Source organism: Acipenser ruthenus, chromosome 29 (genome assembly GCF_902713425.1).
Source record: "Acipenser ruthenus chromosome 29, fAciRut3.2 maternal haplotype, whole genome shotgun sequence".
In the NCBI taxonomy this organism is placed as follows: Eukaryota; Metazoa; Chordata; class Actinopteri; order Acipenseriformes; family Acipenseridae; genus Acipenser; species Acipenser ruthenus.
This window is the reverse complement of record NC_081217.1, coordinates 18,752,681-18,776,223: the sequence shown is the minus strand read 5'-3', so window position 1 is coordinate 18,776,223 and position 23,543 is coordinate 18,752,681. Positions and strand designations below refer to the sequence as shown.

General features: G+C 37.9%; 1 protein-coding gene across 7 annotated transcripts in view; it reads left to right on the top strand.

The window, feature by feature from the left end:
* The window catches only part of LOC117427154 (transcription factor EB-like), a 32,848-nt gene extending 29,741 nt beyond the window's left edge, over positions 1–3,107 (top strand). For 6 of the 7 annotated variants that reach the window (XM_059003681.1, XM_059003680.1, XM_059003682.1 and 3 more), the window contains 5 exons: positions 114–231; positions 713–769; positions 1,437–1,512; positions 2,029–2,176; positions 2,310–3,107. In XM_059003681.1, the coding sequence (XP_058859664.1) occupies positions 114–231; positions 713–769; positions 1,437–1,512; positions 2,029–2,176; positions 2,310–2,747 (837 nt within the window). In that variant the 3' untranslated portion in view covers positions 2,748–3,107. The remainder of the gene's footprint in view (positions 1–113; positions 232–712; positions 770–1,436; positions 1,513–2,028; positions 2,177–2,309) is intronic. The other variant, XM_059003679.1, reaches the window with a different exon arrangement.
* Positions 3,108–23,543: the final 20,436 nt, after the last annotated feature.

The window sequence follows — 23,543 nt, the reverse complement described above, 5'->3', positions numbered from 1 at the left end:
CTTTGTCTGGGACATTGCATGCCTTCTCCACCCAGCTGTGAGCTGGATCAGTAGACAATGTGGTGCAATGCTCTGACCATTGAGATCCATGCTCTTTTTTTGTTTTATTCAAGCTGCCCCTCTCCAGTAGCCATTTAGATGTGTACACCGGCCCTGGGATGGCTGGCCCCACCATTGGCATGACCAGCAACTCCTGCCCAGCGAACCTCGCCATCAAAAGGGAAATGTCAGGTAAGCACAATTACTGCTGTCGGCTCAGGCAGCAGACCATGTTGGACATGAGCGGAGAACCAGGTGGGCCATGAGATGCAAACAATGCAATGATACCATTATAAAAGTATAGGAAAAGCATTGCAAAGTGTAATAAAGCATAGTGTTTAGCATGGGTGAGTATTGGAAACCTCAGAGAGGTATGTTAAAGCATTTTAAAAAAAAAAACATGGTGAACTATGGTCAATGCATAAAATAGTATAACCATGGGAAAACTGGAAAGTTTACAGTGGTAAACTTTTATCAAGGCAGCAGCACAAGTTTTTATCTTCACTGTTGCGGTCACAGCTGGCAGTTCTTGCAGATGGAGAGAGTCCCAGAACTGAAGAGCTGTTCATGTTGGGATTACCATTGGTCACCACTTGTGTTGCAGTATCATCCTCTTTGTGTAACAACAGGTTGTGAAAGGCATGTTTGATTGACTGAACTTTCTTTTGTCAAGATGCAGAAGCCCGTGCTTTGGCCAAGGAGAGACAGAAGAAAGATAATCACAACCAGAGTGAGTGTCTTTATTGCCTCCTACCGTATAAAGCACTGCCATTGCCAGGGCTCAGCAATGTCGTTACAGTTCTCCCTAAATATTTAACAGGCAGTATACAGCACTTTGGTGTATAGTTAACCCAGGGTATTTGCAAGAGCTGCAAAAATATATTTTATTTCCAACAATTTCAGAACACTGTGTCTATATAGCACTGTTTACTTCGGGACAGGGTCCAATGAATTGTTCGAACCAAGCTGTTATCAGCACTTAAAAATGAACTTGAATTTCATGTCATTATGTTTTAAAATGCTGTGCGAGTTGCATTGAAAGCAGCACCTTGCTTTCAAAGTGCCGGTGCAGTAAATGCCCTTTCTGATGCTGTAACCAGACTAATCCTTACTGGACATTGGAACAGATATATACCAAGGTCTTTACACCAAAGTAACCGTTTGCAGGATTTTGTGAAAGGAGAATAAAACTGTAAGTGTTGCTATACAATACCCAGCACAGGTACAGGCTATGCCAGGGTTTATCTGCACTCCTGAGCTAAGCAATGCCAGAACATGCACAAGGAATCCACTGTAAGGAAAACAGTTACTGCCACCTTTACTGTTTCATGATTTATATTTATCGTAATTATTTCTGTTTGTTTTTTTTGTTTTTTGTTTTTTTTAACAATGATCAGTTGAAAGAAGACGGAGATTTAACATCAATGATCGCATCAAGGAGTTAGGAACCATGATCCCAAAGACTAATGATCTGTGAGTTGTAGGAAATGTAATCCTATTTTTTCATGGTATACTGTAGGACACTTAATGCATTGTTCATTTTCTTAATTCCTATGGCTGGTTTGATTGATTTGCACCACAGAACAGGTACATACTGTATAAGGTGATGGCTGGATTGTTTTGATTAAATCTGTCCGTTATCCAAGACTATTTGTGATTCACAAATCTGGACGTATCAGGATCTAGGGATAGGATCTAGGGGTTGGTTGCATCACCTTAAGTATTAAGTTTAAGTATAAGACTTAAAGTCATATTTTCCCTTAACTGGGCTATTGATTTAAATGTGTTGAGCTGCTCTCAGTAACACCCTTAAGCTCAAGGAGCACGTCAGGAGAAAACTAAGGGTGGGGGGGTTGAATTTGGGTGTTTTATGCAACAGGCCACAGCGATCCAACATCTTGGTTTAAAAAAAAAAAAAATCTACATAAAGAAATAAAGGAACGGATGCTGAATTGAGACGGTTTAACGAATGAATCTGTTGTCCTCCAGGGATGTGCGCTGGAACAAGGGGACGATCCTCAAGGCGTCCGTGGATTACATCAAGAGGATGCAGAAAGACATGCACAGATCCAGGGAGGTGGAAACCAACTTAAAGAGAATGGAGATGACAAACAAGCAGCTCTGGGTGCGGATTCAGGTAAGGGCGCAGTGTTGATTTTAAAGGGATCATCCATAACTTGAAAAAGCTCAATCAGAATTCTAAGGTAAAACTATACAACTAGTTTCAGCTAAGTGCACTTCCATTGAAGGCGACCTTCTCTAAATTTCAGGAGCTGGAAATGCAGGCCCGAGTCCACGGCCTCGCCTCCAGCTCCCCCTCGGGGCTGGGCGGGGTGGAGATGCTGGGGCCGCTCATTAAGCAGGAGTCCAGCTTGGAGGACAAGGCATCGCTGGAGGCATTTCAGCAGCACCAGCAGCAGCAGCACCAGCAACAGCAGCAGCTCTCCCATCCCGAGCAGCAATACTCACAGCACCTCGACTTCACACAGACACTGGAGCTCTGTGACAGCGCCGCCGGCTTCCATGACCCCCTCTCCCACTTCACCGACCTCACCTTCACCTCCCCCCACAAAAACGACTATATGCTCATGGAGGACGCGCTGTCCCCCCTCGGAGGGGACCCCCTCCTCTCTGCCATGTCCCCCGACCCCTCGGTTGTCAGCAGCCGCCGTAGCAGTTTCAGCATGGAAGATTCTGACGTCCAGTGACCACCGCCACCTCTCCTCCACCCCTCTTCCCACCGCAAGTGTGTGTGTGCGTGCACTGAAGGGAAATTAACATTGACCGCTTTCATTTGACACTGACAAATTAAAAAAAAAAAAAGGTACGCTTTCTTACACTAGAATGTTTGTTTTAAAAGGTGAACATTTAAAAGGTTTCATGTCCAAATAGTACAAGATATAAACTTGATTTCAAATCATGAATGTGGAAACAAGGCAGAAGTCAATTTTGAGAATACATTTATTTGCTGTTGTTTTCACTTTCTGTAGGGATAAGCAGAGATTACAATAGTTGGGTAGCTGAAGTCAGAATAATGGATATTAATAGGTAACACGTACCCTGCGGTCAGTGTGTTTTATTTATATATATATATATATATATATATATATATATATATATATATATATATATATATATATATATATATATATATATTTATTTATTTAATTATATATATATATATATATATATATATATAATATATATATATATATATAATTATATATACCTATTTGGACTCTAAAATTTTTATATATATATATAAAATCTAAAAATATATATTCATTATAGCATTTCTCTCCCAAAGCACTGGAAGTCTGTATTTTATTTTTAATTTTTTTGTAATTTTTACAAGACATTTTGAAATAACTATCCAGTTGTTTTTTAAAAAAAAAAAAAGGCGGCTCTGGTGGGTCACTTAAACTGTGTTTCATTTTTATGTTCAGTAATTCTATTTTTTTTAAATCTCATTGACAGCCATTTTAAAATTCGCTAGTCCACAGTTCCCTCGCTCAACAGCAGGAGGTGCTGCTGCTCTGGTAGCCATAATGTTTTTTTTGTTTTTTGTTCCCCCTCAAGAATCATGACCTCATTTGGCAAGAAGATGCCTTGCAGGAAACTTGTTTTTAGTTATTTTTATATTGATCCGATTTGTAGATATTTAAATGAATTTATTAATGCGTGATTCTTTTTTTAAATTATATTTTATCGTATTCTATTTTAAATGTGCTTTGTGAATGTGAATTTTTAGTTAGCAAACAAATTGCAATAGGTGTAGCTTAAGATTTTGGAATCAAGTACCTACAGTATATCTTTCGAGGTACTGCAGCACGGCAAAATATGGTTACGCAAGTTCTGTGATAAACCTGCTATGAAACCGAAGCACTCAAGACTTCCAGTTTTTATTTTTGAGGTGCACAAAAAAGATTCTGTAATAAGTAACTCCACATTTCGAGTACGTATCAACTTGTTACTTGTACAAAAGGTGACACTTTTTAAGGTATTATTTGTTTCTGACCAGTTGAAGCACCGTTGTGAACGAGTGGTGTAGAGGCATCCAAGGCAAACAAAAATGTGGATATTCTTTCAGAATTATGTTTTATAACATATCTTTCATTTAGCATCTGAAAAATACATTGTAACATTATATTAGAATTGTTTTCATCAATAATGCAGTCCATACTGAAAACCAGTAGCCCTGTTCATTATCTGCTGCTTTGAAAGGCTTTCTGGGGGGTCTAGTCACTGAGCTGCGCAGTGTCATTAAAGGGGCAAAAAAAGACCAGGCTTTAAAATACACATGGTTAAAATATACATGGTTAAAGTACATGTTGTTATGCCAATGAAAAGGAAATGTTTTGGGGGGGGGGGGGGGGGCAACAACTTTGAAAACTGCCTGGGTTGCCCAGTGATTTAAACCACCCAGTTAGTTTGCTTGGAGCAACAGTGACACCCAGTGGCCAGTATGCCTCACTGCATTCTTCTAAGTTTGGGGAATTTCTTTTGTTGTGGCATCAGAACATTTCAAAGGGGAGTCCGGATTCGATTTTTGCTTTCCCTGCACATTTGTAATCACTGCCTTGGTGTGTCTTGGAGATTGGTGAATTTTTTTTTTTTTTTTTCGTAGCAAAGCAATAACGAGTTTTTAGGTGTGTTGGAATGCAATCTAGTTACCTCTGACTTGACAGCACCAGCCGGAATTGTAATATTAATATATTCAATGATGTATATTATATTTAAATGTTTTAAATATTGCTAGTCTAGATATATATATACATTTAAAAACAAACAAAAACGAGAAGCATGCTGACAAACAGGCCCCTTGAGTTGAGTTGATAAGAGAAACGAGAGCGAGTCATCCAACTCGTTCAGCGACTTGTTGTTGTGACAGGTCTGCATGGAAACTAAGCCTCGTCTAACCCTGCCAGTCAGATCCAGTTGCAAGACTCGATTAGTGACACCCTGCCCACAAGAAAAGTCTTGTGCAGAAAGTGCAGCTCATTTGTAACCACTCTTATTTATACGATTTTATTTGGTAGCCAGTGTATAAATTAGGAGCTATAAGAATGGCACTATATTGAAATACAGTATTTTATCTAACTTCTCTGCTCAGGTTATCCAGGCAACTTTTGGACAAAAAATAAATAAATGTGACTTGAAATGTTAAGATGACAGTGTCATTTTGACAACAAAAGGCTTTGATCTAGAAATAATCTTATCTACTACAGTATGAAAGAGTCTGAGAGGGAATTACCACTGGATTATGATTGCCCCATCATAAAATAGAATTTGGTTGTTTGGTCATTGGTTCTGCTTCCTCATTCTAGAACACGAATGAGGTTTTGTCACCATTCCGCTGTTTTTGCCCCAGTTAAGAAGCAGACCTAAAGGTATGTCAGGAAGCACACAGTGAAAAAACTAAACGACACAGAACTCAAATTCAAAGAAGCCACTATAGGACAGATGTTGTTCGTCTTTCAACTCCGATATGTGATCAGGTATCAGAACTTGCCTTATTCTTCCTTGCGTGCCCTCGAGTGTAGGGTTGGTGTCTACTCTGAGCACAGTAGGTCTTGGAACTGACTGGAGCTCCAGATACTACCACAGTGGGCTTGTAGTTCAAAATCAGAAAGCCGACTTCATTGTAAACCAGAGCGTGTATCGGATCCCACACTGTCCTGTAATATCTCAGCCCTCTAGATAACACATTAACCCTTCATGCATGGCGACCTCATAAAGGGACGGACACAAAAAAAAACTCTTCTAGTCTTCAGATGGGGACATATGGAAGACGCAAATGCATGATAGCCTCATAGCAGCAATGGGAAAACAATTGAAAGCATTTTCAATAAAAAAATATATTTAGGATAAACAATTCCAGGGTTCGCAAAATAAAATATTAATTAAAGATCAGGCAACAGGGGCTTTTTTGTTTTCTCCAGAAAAAAACGGCCAAGCCCTGGAACATTACAACTGTATACAGCACTTAAGTTTGACTTAGTTATTGCCAGGAAAGCAGTGTTCGGTGAGTTGACTTGCAGTGTTTTCCAGTCCACACAGAGCAGCAGTAAATGCTAAAAGGTGAGCTGCTCCTAACCCTAATCTCCACTCTGTACAAAGACATTTCCCAGTCAATTTTTTTTTTTTTAAATGCAGTAATTTTGAGTGTATTGTTTCTGCTTGTTGTTGTATTACCTGTAAAAAAAAAAAAAAAAAAAAAAACATAAAATGGAAAATGGATATACTGTATCACACCCCACAGCCTTTGTGCTAAACATAACTCTGAAATAAACGTTGCCATTCACCAAAGGATTCAGCCTGCCTCGTGTGTTCTGTTGTATTGTATACATTATTATTATTATTGTTATTATTATTATTATTATTATTATCCTGCAAGGACTTTAGGAATTGTTTAATTCTAGACACTGGTCTCTGTGTAAGCACTAATGCATAACAGTATACACGTATGACTGGAGTTGAAGGTTATGTTGGAAAACTGTTACCTTGAGGGTTGAGCAATTATGTGTGTGCTACATATTTTAATTAAAAATGCAACGGCAACAAACCCAGCAGACAATACCTCTTGGATAATACACATACAGTTTGTGTTAAAAAACCTATGTTGATATTATACAGCATCTGAAACAGTAAAAAGAAAGACCCACCTCTGTAATTCCACAGTTCCCCACTAGAGGGCCCCAGAGACCCAGCATTCTCATTTATCCACCTCACGCCTGTCACTCAACATGGGCAAGAAGATGTTAAGTTAATTTATTTTATGACAATTAAATAAAATAGGGCTGCACGGCAATTAACCTATTTTAAAATACCCATTTATTTGGGCAACCCCCCTGTTGCCTGATAATCGGGTGTTTAAAAATAGTCTTATTGTAAAGCAGTTCTTGAAACGACAGCAATCCAATCAAAAAGTCTGCTTAAAGCTACAGCATCTGGGAGTTTCTAATGCATCTCCCAACCTTCAGTTAGATTCAGTATGAGTTTCACTGCCCCTCTTATAATGATTTCATATAGGCATGCTCCTTACAGTTTGTCTCTGAGGGTGCAGCACTGTACAGTATGTTGGTAAGCAGGAAGCGGAGGTCCCCATGCATTCTCCCATACAGCACACAATGTGCCACCCTGAGAGTAAAAGGGTGGTCAAGTTCAAAGGGTTATTATAGCTAATGTAGAAATCTTACTTCCATTCACTGTGCAGATGCAGTTTGTCTTTTGTTCAAAATGTCTCATGGATGCGGTGCAAATGTAAGAGCATGGCCTAGGTGAGGTTTGTATAATTTCATCTGAATAGCTCGAACCCTTTTAATGACAGAGCTGCATGTTTCCTCTGCTCTGTTACAGCAATGGAAACTTGGACTACACGATGATCAGGGGGGCAGTGAAAAGGAGAACGGATTAAAGTTAAGAAAATTGATGAGACATTAGGAGTGTCTCTTCTGATTTATGGAGCCCATGCCAAGTAATCAGAAAAAATAACCACACATTTTGTGCACTGACGGGTCGGTAGATAGCTTGAATAAATATAAAAATTAATGGACTATATGCCCTTCAATGCTATGTTATAAAAAAATAAAATAAAAGGCTGATTAGCCTCCATTGCAATCTGATTGCTCTGACTCATACTTTCCTGCATCTAGAAAGTCTTATTTCACATTTGTTCTTTATCATGCTAATAGCTCTATATCTAATAAACCCCTCTAGATATGCAGCGGCATGAATGTTATGTCTTGCATTTTCTCAACGCAGCAAGAATGGTCAGTCTTGCATATCATTTAAAGCAGTTTTATAAAAAAAATGTAAAAAAATCCTGTAATTTATCATTTTTTTAAATATATATAAACATAAGTTAAGAGCCAGGAGAGGACTTATTGCACGGAGGGTCTCTTGGTAAAAGGTACGTCCGTTCCAGCCTAACAGCCAGCAGCTTATACATTCCCTTGCTTGTTTCACTTGGGTTCTACCAGTAGCAGGTTGGCTGCAGGAAGGAGCACATCTGCCAGGATGAAAAAGAAAAAGAAAACAAGCCGGCCGATCATTTTACTGATCCAACAAACAAACAACAGAGCGCTCATTCATGGCGGGGAATGTGAACAGTATTAGATTATGTCAAATTAACTTTTTTTTTGTTTTTCTTAAAGCATTCCTCAAATTGCTGACCGATCCTCTTGCCAGAGTTGGTGGGGGGTGGGGGGGGGACTGTTTAGAATGATGCCTCTGTTTCAGTGGCTTTATTTCGATTACAGTCCCAGGCAGCAGACTCAAGGCATTGTTTGTATGTGGAGGTTTACAAGTGTCTGTGTTCTATGCCCCCTCGTCCCTTAGAAAGCATGACAGACGATGGTAAATGCATAGTATATTAGTAGGAAAAGCATGGGAAAAGTATAGAAATACTGTGCAGAAACACCACGGTAAACCTTTAAAAGTTAATGAGTACAGGAGCTGCTCTTTAGACTGAGTCACTTGCCACAGATACAGTATATGGAACCTAGGCAAGACCAGCCAAAGTGTATTTATAGAAACAAGTGCCAGCAGCAACTAGTGATCTTCCTCCAGCACAGCCACTCAGTTCAATTGGGTATAGAGCGAATCCACATACTGAGCAGTCTCGGTTCTCTTTCATGTACAGTTAAACTAAAACAGAAGTGTGTGTGTGTGACACAAGTGCTAGTGTAGCCCACATTTTTACGAGTGTGGTGCTAATGCACTAGTACTAGTAGCAGTACGATAGTAAGATTTACATGGGGAAGCATGAAACCTCCCAGGGACAGATCCAGCATTAGATTAACCAACCCTTCACTGAAATACTTTAAGAGCCTTAGCTTCACGTATTAAATATTTCAAAACTGACTCGCTTAACCTGCAATCTTTCATAGGATCCGGAATTCGTAATGCTGTATTAGAACACCTTCTTACAATATGAATCATTTCTTTACATTAACGCTGTAGGAGATGGATAGCCTTTCCATGTCTAGAGAATAGATGACATTGTTCAAGCTCAGGGTGCACTTGGCTCTTTATCAGGCAGAGATCAAAATTTATTCCCAGGATGCGGCCTGTGACCTCTCCCCGGCTCAGGAGTTTTTTTTTTTATTTTCATAAGCCTAATTAAGTACCTGGGATGAAAATGGTAAAATAAGAGGCCAATTTACAACCCACAAAATGGGGAGATCAAATCAGTTCATGAGCAATTAATGCGTAGAGAGAGTAGAATAAAAGAGACTGTGGAGATCGTGGCCTTCGTTTAGTACTGTACTTTAGAGCCATAAAGGATTAACTTGAAGGTCATATGCACCTGAAGATGACCTTGAAGTGTAGCACAAATTAATTAATATAGAAACCTTACAACCTAACATAAGAAAGTTATTTGATGTTTTTGCATTTCAAACTGAGACGTAGATAATATCCGTCTCAGATATGACACACTAGAGAATAAAAGAGCACTCAAATCCATGTATATGTGCTTTCTCTAAATGCAAATGAAATTTAAGCAACTACTGAAGTGTCCTGAATTTAACCCTTCGTTGCAATGCATCCAGAATGCTGGGCTATCAATCGAATGGTCTAGATCGAGGGGTTTTTTTAAGTGCAAAAGGGCAAAACTTGCATGAATTCTTTTCCTGCAGGTCATCTTATTGTATGTTCTTATTTATTCATTTCTGGAAAACAAACAGTGAAACAGTGGATAAGATTACACCAGTACAAATAGCTGCCTCTAAAAAAAACATGTTAATAAATGCAGATTTTCTATTTTCTAACTATAACTTTTCTGCGTTTCTGTGAAACAATTGCGCTACACACTTTGTACTGTACATAATATACTGAATAGGCGTGGACAGGATCTAGCCAAGGAATTAAGACTGCTTCTTTGTATAGTGAGGTTTGTCCTGACTCCTAGGGACCTCCGCTTTCAACTTTCCACTCCAGCTGTGTTGTTTTACACCTTAATCACTGTGAACCCACCCCTAAACCAAATAAACTGAAGTGATCAGAAATTATAACCAGATTGATACTCCTGCTGCAGAAGCTTTTCATTGGAGCATGCTGTTCCCAGCTGTAATTCTGCTTCTCAGTTTAGCCTTTGCGTCTTGTTCTAAGGCCTCCAGGGGGCGGTAGTGATCCACAAATCGATATTGTACAGCACCGGCTCTTCCAAACAGTGCAGGGCTACAACTGAATTGTGTTCTCTATTGTCAACAAGTACCCGAATGTGCTTTCAAAAATTCCTTGTTTTAAAATCCACAAGCCCTCAAACAGATATGAGTGCATTTCAATTGTGTCTTGTATCCACTTGGAGTCATCTGGAATGTGTAAGGTACTAATCAGTTTGTACAAAGTCTGAACGTTTATACTTGTGGTTGACAGCCTAGAGCAACATTTGATTACACAGCAGAACAATATTGATCGTTAGCGTTGATATTAAATTGGCAAGCATGGGGAAGACAAGTTAAACAGAGAAATGACCACGGAAAGATTTTGGAAGGCTAAAGAATACTTTCTGTTTATAGGCCACTACTTTGAGTTTTCAGCAGGGGGTTCGTCTGCAACAACCCAGCAGTGTTTCACAGCTACAGCAAGCTGTTCGCCCCGACACCTAATAGGAAGGGCCGTACAACATCAACAAAACCAAAGGAAGGAGCTAAACTTCAGCAGGAAAGATGTTAAAAAAAAGAGAGCTCCTTAAGTGGGTCAAAAAGTTTCTCAGTAGCTAGAAAGTGACATGAGAAGCGATCCAATCTAAACAGAACGTGTCTGACCCCGCTGTTAGTCTAAAAAGGCTCCTATTTATTCACTTGGTGCTTGACCCAGAGGGCCGAGCAAAGAGCTAAGGAATCATATCCCAAAACAGGGGTTAAATACTCCTACTCTGTGAACTGAGAATGAAGTACAAGATAACTAGTAAACAAGAGTGTTCTGATGTAACCCTGGCAAAAAAATCAATCCCGGGACTGAGCCAGAGGAATAGAGATCTGTTGCTTTGCATCTGAGCTACACACCAACGCAATATACTGAAAACAGCTGCAGTGTTTGCATGATACAAGAGAAAGCAGCACTGAATGGGGCAGACATCCCTGATGCTGATTAATTCAGAATCACAGTGAAGGGGCAGAGTAGCAGGGTCGAGTCTGCTCGGGCCTTTTAAGATATTTTTCTGGTTAAATAATCGTTAACACTTTATAGGGGTTATAAGCAGTTTACATGCAGGTAACTGTTTGTAACATCAATAATGACATGTTGTGGCAAAGTGGTAATGACGTGCAGGTGAGTGCAGTGCAGAATAATCACACAGACAAACGTTGATACAGGTGCAAGGGTGTTTATTTAAATTAATAAATGTCCAGAGCCTCAAGGCAAAACCTGTAACTAATAATAATGCTGGAAGTGATACAGCGGCGTGTATCACTTCTCGTTATAATCCTACGGGTTTGACCCGCAACCCCAAAGTCCCGTTCCGACACCCACACTAAACACAAACACAAAGACAGTGCGTGATTCAAGTGCTAAAAGGTGCAAACAACAGACAGTTCCAGTAGTGAAAAGGTGAGTGGTGAAGTCCGGGTTTGTCGCTGGCCTGTGGCTGCAGCTCCGGATCGTGCTCAGTAATCTTTAGTGAAACAACACACACAGGTGAAACGGAGACGAACAAACACGGTGAGTACAAACAAAACACTTATTATATTTACGCTCTTATTTTATTCCTTCTCTCTCACCCGTTCTCCACTCTCTGAACACCTAACCCTGACTGAGTGCTACGTGTCTCTATATATACTGTTGTGCTGGGATTCAATTACTAATTAATTATTCACTTGAATCCCAGCACGTGAATTAATTCTGTGCAACCCCGTGCTCACATATTACATTTAACCAGCACGTGAAGTGATTTGTGCTCTCCTCGTGCCTAAATACAAATCTACACTTTTTAAGCACACGTGAAACACAGACCCGTTTATATCCCGTGTACCAATCTATACACCGACATTAACACACGCACGCATACATACATACACAGAACACACAAATGCACACAGGGGCGGGGCACTTTGCCACACATGTTTATAGATGGTTTATAACCACTAAATAAAGTGTTATTAAATCTTCTAAGAATTAAGAAATACATGAAATCATAGCATTTTTCCAATGTTATAATTGATTTTCTTTGATTAACATATGTTGTAATAGAATGAACTGATTTTGCTTCATAAAGTCGAATGAATGTAATATCATAGCATTTTAGAGACAAATCTGATTTTTCTTTTTATCACCATTCTCTGCAGTCATCTAGCTAAAATAAACCCGTCTATATTAAAGACAAACAGATTTGCTTCCTTTATATTACTCGATTCTTGGCACTGCATTATACAGTAATGAGCCATCTTCAGCAGCAGCAGCAAAAAAAGAAAGTATCTCTTCGACATTTTTCTTGTTAGGATTGGTTGACATGTCATTGACATTGCACAGATAAAAGCTTATTGATTAAATTCCAACCGATTGTGACTCTCTAATGTAGTGTACCCAGCGCCAAAGAAAATGAAAGTGCTTTTCAATCCAAGACCAAAAATGTTGTGTTTTTTTTTTTCATTAGATATCCCCGAATTATACGCCTGTGTGCAATTCATTGAGTCCTGTCATTGTCTCTTACTGTTTATGGCACTGTCTGAGTTGGTTTAATCTCATTTTCTTTTTATATAATAGACACCTTTACAATTTTTGGCTGCCTACGCGCCTACAGAACGCACAAGGTCAGGAGGAGCTCGGGTCTGTGTTGTCAGCACAGCCCTCACAATGAAAGTTGTGGCTTTGTTTTCCTACAGTCTTCAGCTTCCTTGACTTTGAACCTTCTGATCTGAAAAACACCAATTCTTTAAAGTTAACTATAGCACCCCCATTTCCAATTATCTGTGCAATTCTTGGAATCCTGTTTTCAATTTTGCAGCTTAATTAAAAGGTGCAGGTCCCTAAGATCATTTTTGATCCATGTGCTTCTCCTAAAGAACAGCCTGCTCTGTACGCTACTGTGTTTAACGCTTGTGCTCTTACATGCTGCTTCTCTGACACCACGTAACTAAACCTGAGCTGGATTTCTGTCCTGTGGTTGATCCACGGTGCTACACTATATATGACAGCAAGACCACAAGGCATTATAAGAGAAATATAAATGGCAGCTTACCAGGAGAAGCACCGAAACCATCTAAAAAGTGCCCAAACTCCATTTTAAACGTGACCCTTTCTTCCCAGTTTCTGTGCTTCAAACATCCACATTTCTAAGAAGGTAGCATGGGGGGGGGGGGGGGGGGGCACTTAATTATATGCACAGGGCAGTACTTTCAGTGACTCCCTTCTAGTCTTTTCTTGAAATTTGCAAAGGCTCACTGTACAGCACTTTACCCATGACCAAGCTGAGCTGCAGTCTCCCCAAAATGTTCCACTCACAGTACAAAGCCTGGGAAGAATCTACACTGCAAAAGGCATGCTTGGAGAAGGGTATTATTTTTCCTCCTTTGTAAGAAGAAAACTTTGTTATGCTGCATTGGAACCGGGAGATGAACAGAGGATTAAGTGGACTGAAGGAGGGTTTAAAGCCCTGCAGTGGAGTACCCCTGCATTATATTATTAGGGTTATTATTAATGTATAAAATGTGTTAGTCTGGAAATGCAATAGAACCTGGTTACAATTAGAGGGCGATTTTCAAAAGGTCAATGAATTCTGATAATATCCTTAGAGGAAGGGAATTTAATACCCTTTTTGCTGAATTAATTAATTATAATATTATCCGTGCTCAAGGGAGGCCTTTCTTGAGTGATTAAGTGAACACATATCTTTAAAAGACTTCTTAAATCTCCAGGGTTTTATACCTTTGAACTCTAGGTATGATTTTTTGAAAACATTATATGTTAAAAGAAAATTAATACATGCATGCGACACTGGATGGATACTTAACTCAATGGACCTCATGGATATTTTTTGTAAACTTAATTCATTGACTGTTTTTTTGTGCCAAGTATAATTTCTATTATTATTATTATTATTATTATTATTATTATTATTATTATTATTATTATTATTATTATTATTATTATTATATTTATTTATTTATTTATTTATTTATTTATTTATTTCTTAGCAGACACCCTTATCCAGGACGACTTACAGGTGTTATAAAATATCACAGTACAAAATATCACATTACAGATAAGAACAGTTATAAAATACAATTCCATGGTTTTTGTTCCATATTTTATGTATCTGGGGAAGCGTATGAAGCATTGTCACCAACTAAACACAATGAACCCTTGATACAATACCAAATAACACTTTCGTAAAGATTATTTTTATTATGTTATGCTAGACTGCTAAAATTGCCCCCAAAATTACTTTCTTCATCATTTTTTTTAAATTTTCTTTTATTTTATATTGTACAAGCTTTAATTCTCTTTGGGCCAATATGGTGAGTACATTTAATAAATAGAGATATACAATATTCAGTATATCTTTCTAGCTATCTATCTAGCTATCAGGGCAGCAGTGTGGAGTAGTGGGTAGGGCTCTGGACTCTTGACCGGAGGGTCGTGGGTTCAATCCCAGGTGGGGGCCACTGCTGAGGTACCCTTGAGCAAGGTACTTTACCTCAATTGCTCCAGTAAAAACCCAACTGTATAAATGAGTAATTGTATATAAAAATAATGTGATGTCTTGTAACAATTGTAAGTCGCCCTGGATAAGGGCGTCTGCTAAGAAATAATAATAATCTATGTATCTGTCTATCTGGATATCTAAAAATCTATCTAAAAGGTTTACATGAATAAAAAATATTTTATTTCAGTGCACTATATATATATATATATATATATATATATATATATATATATATATATATATTTATTATAAGGGTCTCCATACCTAGATCTATACAGATCAGTTTCCTCTCGTGAAAGAATACAACAAAAATAACTTGAAAATGCTATCACACCGGTCCCACTTTAAATGAAAAGTGAAGACATTTCATTTATTTACTTCTAACACCCCCACCACCACACACACACACACTTTCTTCTTTCATAACTGTAGCCCCCTAATCACCAGTCCCAAGACCAAAGTCTCTTAAATGTGACACAGCAAGTGTACTTTGCTGTTTGTGATCAAAGTCAAATTAGGCATTACTTTTTTTTTTTTTTTTGTGCACAAAATGTAAAATGGGAGCCTCCAGCCATAGCTTGTGCATTGATTTGGAGTCCTGGGTTGTTGGTTTAGTCTGTGCTCCCCCAGCGCTGTTATAAACAGCACAGTTCCTCAAGCACTGCCATGCTGTTCTCTGACCTTGTTAAGCATTCCAGTGCAATTAAGTATGTTGGCAAGATCTAATGGGTGTTTCAAACAGATCCAGTACCCCTGTGGGCTTGGGATATATAAAAAATAAAAAAAAATCACCATAATTTGCATTTAGTTAGGTTTGTTAATTAATAATTAAATGACCTAAATGACCTAAACATCTTTTTATTTGAAATAAAAAAATTAAAAGTGTTTAGGACACATTTTGGGTAACAAATTCTGAACAAACAATGACCTGTATCTCATAATTTATTAAATGTTATTCTGAAGTTGTATTTCTTTAAAGAAACATTTTTAGAAGGTACAAATAAACAGACAAATGGACCTCGCACTTAGCTACAGGGTGGAGTAATTCCTGTTCAGTTTCTTGCTAGTTTTATACCATTGGAATCATTATGTTATTCTGTGAAATATACCTTTGCTTTTGCTTCAGAAAATGACACTTACTGTACTGTTGTAAGAGTCCTTTTTTACTGTAAGGTACTGAGTCCATAATACTACAATAAAATGTTGTTAATATAAAATTATATAACCAAAAAAAGAGAAAACACATGTTTGAACTGCAGTGAACAAAAGTGAAAAGGTTTTTTGAATGTACACAAAAGGTTTAAATGATTTTAAAAAATCATTTATTTCAGGATCTTTCGAGCAAAAGCCCTTCTTCAGCTTTGTATAAAAAAATAAACGTGTCATTTTTCAAGAATTCTGTTGATGATGTCATTATTATGTATATATTACATATCTACTTCACTGCATGTTTAATGTTACCATGCTAAATTTCATATCTATCTACTTTATACTGCATATGTGTTTCTTTTTTTCTTTTTTATCTTTTTTTATTAATGTACCCCAATAGACATAAACAGTTTAAAAAATGTCATTAAAAATCATGACTTAAGGGGATATAAAAATTGGAAATATGACAAAAAGATGATACACATGAAACTGTCATTCGTGCTTCTTTTTGCTCCTAAATACCCTTCCCGAGTCCCGTCCTGAAGTCCAATATTTCTACAGCAATCAGAGCAGTGCCACAGGAGCCCTGGTTTAACCAGTGCAGGGATGCTTAATATCATCCTCCTGCAGCCGTACCCCTACTGTGGGCTTAATGAGATCCTTATTACCATTTCCTCTACTTGGAATGATACATTTCTATGTGTAAAAAATCATTAATCATTCTTATTCACAGTCCAGTCAGAAAATAATTAATATTTGAGAAAGTGGACTGCCTTTAATGAATATTCATGCATTTGGGAAATGTAGGGGTCAGCTCTAATCAGGCTAGTAATTTGTAATTGCTGTGTTTCACTTAAAGATTAGGGTTTGGTTTCGCAGTCTACAGTACACGCTGTAACTTTGAATGCATGCTGTTAAAAGTGGGAGAATTGTTAACTTCAGAGTTCTGTCAGTATTGGTCAACAATAAATCAGAATGGGAATAAAGAAGGGTTCTTCAACACAAACAGTGATACCTCTCGTAACATTGCTACAGTATTTTTCCAGATAATGTAGTCAGTCTTTCATTGCAGTGAATTACAGGGACGTTGATGGGTTGGCACAGGGTCCCCAGAAAATCATTACAGACATTTTTGTAAAATGTTATTTAGACATCAAAACAAGGCAGGGATTAGTCCTCACTCCAAACAAAGGTATAGTCTTGGGCAATATTGGCAAAGTTCCTGGGTGATTTTTTGAAAGCTCTCAAGTGCTGCTTAGTCTATCACAGTGCTATAACTGTGCTCATGCTTTACAAATATGCTAAAGTTAAAATTGGATTGGTACTGCCTAAAACCCCCTTGAGTCTGGTCTGTGACTACAAATTACTGTACATGAAACATTACTGAGGCTGTACCAGTGCCCCTGTGACTCTTACAGCCTTTTCCATCCCATCACAGGCCTCCACTCCACGTGGCTTCACCAGCTACCAGAGAGAGGGATTCGGATAGCCGCAGGGCTGCACCAGTGTAATCAGGGCAGCGCTGTTACAGAGAGCTGAACTGGGTATGGAAACTATGGGGCTGCCTCCAGTTTCTACCGCAAGATGACAGCATCACCAGAGGGTTTTCAAATGGCTAATGTCACCTTGGCTTATACATGGGTAATTAATCCACAGTACTGTACTGAGTGCCTTAGCTGGGATTCGAAGGAAAGCCTTCACTTAGGGCTTGGCAACAAACCACCCCATGCGGCTGTTTCAATCCATTCACTTTCCTTGCCGTGTGTCTTTGATAAATACATCAAGGGCAGAATTTTTAGTTTGCTAATACAACGTATCATCCTTTGATAAGCGTCACTGTAAATAGTCTCCCTAACAACCAGGCCTCAGCCAACATTTGCCTTACTTCACACAATGTAGGTATTTAAAACTGGCTTTGCATTATTCGTTTAATATAATGAGATATATCTGCTTAAATCCAGTCGACAAATTCAATGAAAGGAAGAAGCTTGATTAGTATCAGGAAGACTGGCTTTAACATGTACAGCTTCTTCAAGCTTAAAACAGTTCTCTTTGAGCTAGACAATCATTTAAAATGGCTGTTTATACTTTGATTTAAAACTTCAATAAAATAAAATAAACTGCCTGTATTTTTAAATTAATGATTATCAGTCTATTGATCCCAGACCACACGAGTGACCCACATTCCGTAAATCAGACTAGCAAATTGACATTAAAACTCGCAGACCCGAGTTATTGTACAAATAAAACTTACATGTGAGATCACTGTTTGTCATTATCAACATATGATTGTATGTACACTCCATTCATTGATGGGCTCTTAATTCAAGTTGCAAATTATATCATTTTAAATTAATCAATGTTGTTATTTTCTTTTATTGATTTCAATTTTAATAATTTAGGTCGGATTAATCACTGTCCACATTTTTCTCGAGGTAGGGAGATTCTAGACCAACATTCCACTTGATGAAACGTGGGACCTTCAGAATCCACAGATTGCTGTTGATTAGTCAATGAAATGATCATAGGCGCAACATCACAAGTGTTTTAAATAATTAAGATCCAGCCAAGCAACAGCAACAACAACAAGCTAGTCAAGGTTCATGAGCGAGGGCGACACTGCCTGCGAAGCTGTATATCTGAACAGGAGATTAACACTTCCTGAGATGCATGCCTCTGTGCCACATGCACACAATCATTCTGCTGCTGCTAATTAACAATTAGCAAAGACTATGTGGCTAATTGTGTTATTCCTTGTAATTAAGAGGCTAATTACTGCAATGTCAATTTAGATTTAATTACTAAGTGCTTTGTTAATTCCCAGTGTGCGTAATTTTTCGTCTTAAACCAACATGAGTATGAGAGCATGCATTCTCTAATAGAGGAGCCACACTCACATCCCCTTTATCAGAGGCTTGGAGGTATAACACATTCTTGTTAATTTCCAGACTGAATTAAATGAAAATCTATGTAAATCGAACAGCTGTTGGATGAATGAATGGGATTCGCTTCTCAATACAGTCTCTAGAGCACTCTCATCATTGTAAAGATTATAAAGTAGGTGCAGCTCAGACAATTTCCACTGGTGCCAAGCATGCAGAGCCTGCTTGCACAAACAATATCACTCCTCTTCAAGGTGTGGTAACTAATGTTTAAAATCAAGTCCTACCATTATTCTCACTGTTACTGTTTAGTTTTGAAATAAGGTACAAGCTCTCCTCCATGCTAGTCTTCAGTGTTAGAATTATTGAAAATATTTCATTCTGTAACGCAGTTCCAGTGGAGTTTTTCAAAATGAAAATAGTGCACAAAACAAAAACAAATGCATTCGAACACTAGTTACGTTTTTTTTTTTTTTCCATAAACATAATGCATTATGAACCAGCTTGTCAAGTCGCTGTATAAAGGTATGTTTCTTCCCGAGCTGCATGTCAAGTGTTTGCCTCCAGACTGAAGGGGTTTCTAATTGGTTCAGGCCCCATCTCCCTCATTTGAATAGTGAACAGTGATTGTGTTCAGTGATTGCCAGTAAACCTTACAGTCGGCGTTGTATTAAATGCTGCTCCGCAGTCTTCCTCATACAGAGAATGTGGAATGTGGCTGGCGGAGGTCAACAATCTAACAATGTGATGACAAGTGTTGGAGTCTAATGCACATTCCTTTAACTGCGTGCGTTTTTTTAGATATTTTGTATTTCTTTAGCATACATTCAGATCTGCAATCATTTCAGTTGAATTCAGGCATTGAGAAGCATTTTAAATGTACTTAAAAATAGAGGTTTAAGTTAGTCCCAACTGTGTCTTGTCAACTTAGCATTATCTACTAACTTGGCTGTTTTTCTACATGTAAATTACTTTGATGAAATAGCTGACAATTACTATACATACTATATGTAACAAAGAGGGACCGATAATGTATACAATAACAATATATTCATTATAAAAAATGAATGATACAATATCAGTAGCACTTTGTAACTTTGGGGAATTCAAACAACCTAATTGACTTGTGTACTGTAGAAGTTAAACTCATTAAGAACAGATGTGTTAAATAAAAAAGTGATATGTATGACAACCCATTCATTTAAATAGCACAAGTGTGTCTGTGCTTTATAAGTTAAAGACCCTGTCTTTAATGAATTAATTAGCTAACAGATGCAAGGGGTAAGGCCAAATCCATGAGCTAATTAGCTATTTACAGATAGGACATTACATATTATGACATTGATATAATTTTGGAAAAGTACAGTAGATGATAAAGTATAAATAGTCGTGTTTCTTTAAGTTGCAATAATTAATTCTGCTGAGGTCTTCAAGAATAACTGGTAAGTATTTTTCTTTCTTTCTTTTTCATTTCACACAGCTCTATTGCAATTTAACTGCCTCGACTGTCATTCTAACTGCCTGGCTCTTTTGAAACTGCTGCCAAAATACCATAAGACAGGGTATAATATATATAATTATATCCACTTACGGTAGCCATTACACCACTGGAGCATACCCGGAAAGTGACACACGACCTGTCAAGGCTTCATTCACGTCATTAATAAGCATCATTAGTGTCTACTTTGAATACCCCCAGTGCACAGTCTACTCATTTCAACATGCTATGGATTTTAATTTGGGGCCAAAAATAGCTGCAAGGATATTATTCACTCGTTTTGAAAGTCTGTGTGATCGCTTAATGGGGGTGAGCGACACATCGTGACCTTGGTTGTGGAGTTTGGATTTTTTTTATTTTTATTAAAAGCGTTTTTGTTGTTATTATTTATTTTCTTAGCAGACACCCTTATCCAGGGCGACTTACAATTGTTATAAGATATCACATTACTTTTACATATAATTACCCATGTATACAGTTGGGTTTTTACTGGAGCAATCTAGGTAAAGTACCTTGCTCAAGGGTACAGCAGGAGTGTCCCCCACCTGGGATTGAACCCATGACCCTCCAGTCAAGAGTCCAGAGCCCTAACCACTACTCCACACTGCTGTTATGGTGGTGGTGCTTATTGTTATTTTTGTCGGTATTGGTTGGGTTTGTGGATGCAAGGAAAGGAGTCTACTATTGTTATTTTATTTTAGATATTCTGTTATAAATCAGTTTTACTTTAACTTAATTTTCTATAGTAGTGCAGCATATTTATGTACATGCTATATTTAATGTACAGTATCTATCTTCAGTCCTTCAGATGAGACGTAAAACCAAGATCCTATTGTGACTCTGCAGCAGCAGTTGTTGATGCACAGTTCACCCCCTAGTCTCTGTAAGATGCTTTGGATAAAAGCGTCTGCTAAATGATTTATTATTAACTGTCTAATTTATTTTGGAATGCACATTGATTCTACCATGACAAGGCATGATTAGAAATGCATTCTTGAAAATTCTTTACTTTGCTTTTATGTCCCAAAAGTCATGAATACATTCTATATATTCTTCAACTTATTGATCCATCTACCTACCTGCCTACCAAGGGATGTATCTGTATATCTGTCCAAGTCATATTGAACAGTATGGAAATCCTGTAGGAGCTTTCTTTTAAATACACAACATACCCTAACTAAAGAGACTCGCATGAGTTGTCAGAGACAGTGCATGGCAGTATTTTGATCCTCCACTCTCTTGACTAGACCCCTGTGTGTTTACACAATACATCAAGTTTGATATGGTGTTATTGGGTTAAAGTTGAAATGAATCAGGTTGAGCAGCAGTGAGTGTAATTGGGTTAGAACAAGACTGCTAATGTTAGAGGCTTCTCCTTGTGTTAACTGAACCAGATTCTGTTTGTTCTTTGATTAGATCTTCGGTGGCATACATAATTCATCCCAGCTGCACATCATCAGCCCCAGCCAGATGGGTGTGATACAGTTTGGTTAAACTCCATTGAGATCTGGTTAAAAAGTACAGTTCATGTTGATTAGCATCATTTGTGGTAGGTATTCACACGAAGAAGGGTGATGATGAGTTTCCAATTGTATGAATTGTATTCTGTAACATATTAGATGTTTTTTGGTTTTTTTACCACTTTTTTTTCATGAGCATGAGTCACACTAATCAGATGTCGAACACATGTTTTTTAAGAAATTGCAGGAAACTCATTAGCTGTAAGCGTGCAGTTTAAAACATTGTAGGCAAGGATTGCTGTCAGCATCTGATGACCTAAAATAATGTCAGTGCCAATAAATAAACAGGTGTGCTTTCTTTGCATGACTGTATAATACCTATTGGTTTTATAAATATGTCCAGAAATTTTCAAATAAACAAATGCAGTCGGTTTTCTCTATCATTCTTTCCTGTAAAGAATAATTATCACTGATGCTGTAACTGCGCCCACAAAAGGAATCCAATTGAAAGCCTTATTAATGTAGAAATGTCAAACACTCCAACCTGCCAGGTAATTAATATTCCTGATAACCCATTGGGCACATCCTCTCGTTTAGCAAATCAGAAAATAAGCATTACAAGAAGGACACAGGGTGCTTTGCTACAAGTGATACCAATTTGGCTCTTCTGTGAAGGAAGAGGAGCAATTACACCTGTAGCAGTTCACACTGTGTGCAGCCTATTCCTAGTAATTGTTTGTCATCAAATACAATAGCTCTAGAGTGTTTTGAAAAGATGCCACCCTAAACACATTGGCCTATTAACAGTCATCTGAAAATGAACTCCAGCTTGGCAGATTGTGTATAAGAGCATACAAGCATTAATGAACTGCAGCTTCGACAGGAAAAAGAGGTGGCTTGGAATGGCTTTTTAACTGTGAGTGTACAGGTATGAGGTTGGTTAAATAAACCTCTACACACATACAGTGTACTGAAATTCATCAATCCATGGACTGGAGCCATAGCCAATCAAAATAGCTTTCAAACCCTTTTTAAACCTTTATTTATTTTAATAACAGGTCTTGATTTCATGTCTGGGTTGTTATGTTTTATTCTATGTTTGTATTTGAGTTATACAGAAGCTTTTCTTTTTATCCTTCTCAAAAACAATATTTTTAAATGGATCGCCTATCCTCCCTCTAATATAATGCATTCAGTCTTTGTACAAACTGAACACACTGTATTGGGCTCCCAGAAACCTCGATCTTCATGTGTCTTTACTTTTGGGAACAGTAATAATAGTGGTAATTTAGTAATCGCTGCATTTCTTTACCCTGTTAAACAATCCTGGTAGTTCACTGCACAACTAATAACATTTGTGTAAGCTGCAGATTGTTCACCGGCTACATTTTAATCTTTAGCACATGGCGAAAAGTTCTGCTTTGGTGAAACCCGAGAGCCATCTGGGATCATCGGAAGAGTTGTTCGTAAAGTCGTGCTCATCGAGCTCAAGCATACATCTGCATGGAAAAACAAGCTGTCAAGAAAATTGTTTCTTCCTTGACAAATTCCACTCATTATGGCCAATTAAATTCTAGCATTACTCCTCTTGATTATTATAAATGTTGAAATCTGGGAAGCTATTATATCTAGTTTGTGCATTTGGAAATTACATCATAATATTTAGATTTAGCCTTTCTTTGATTGGATGTGGTACCTGGTATCGCTTCAATAAGAAATTGATTGCATTTCATATTCCATCAGATGACATTCTTCAGTTACTGTGCATAGTGCTGTGGATGGCAGACTAAGGGCACTAACCTGTTACTTAATGTGCTGGTTAAAACAATAACCCAGAGTTTGTGGGGAATATAGTTAGATAGTAT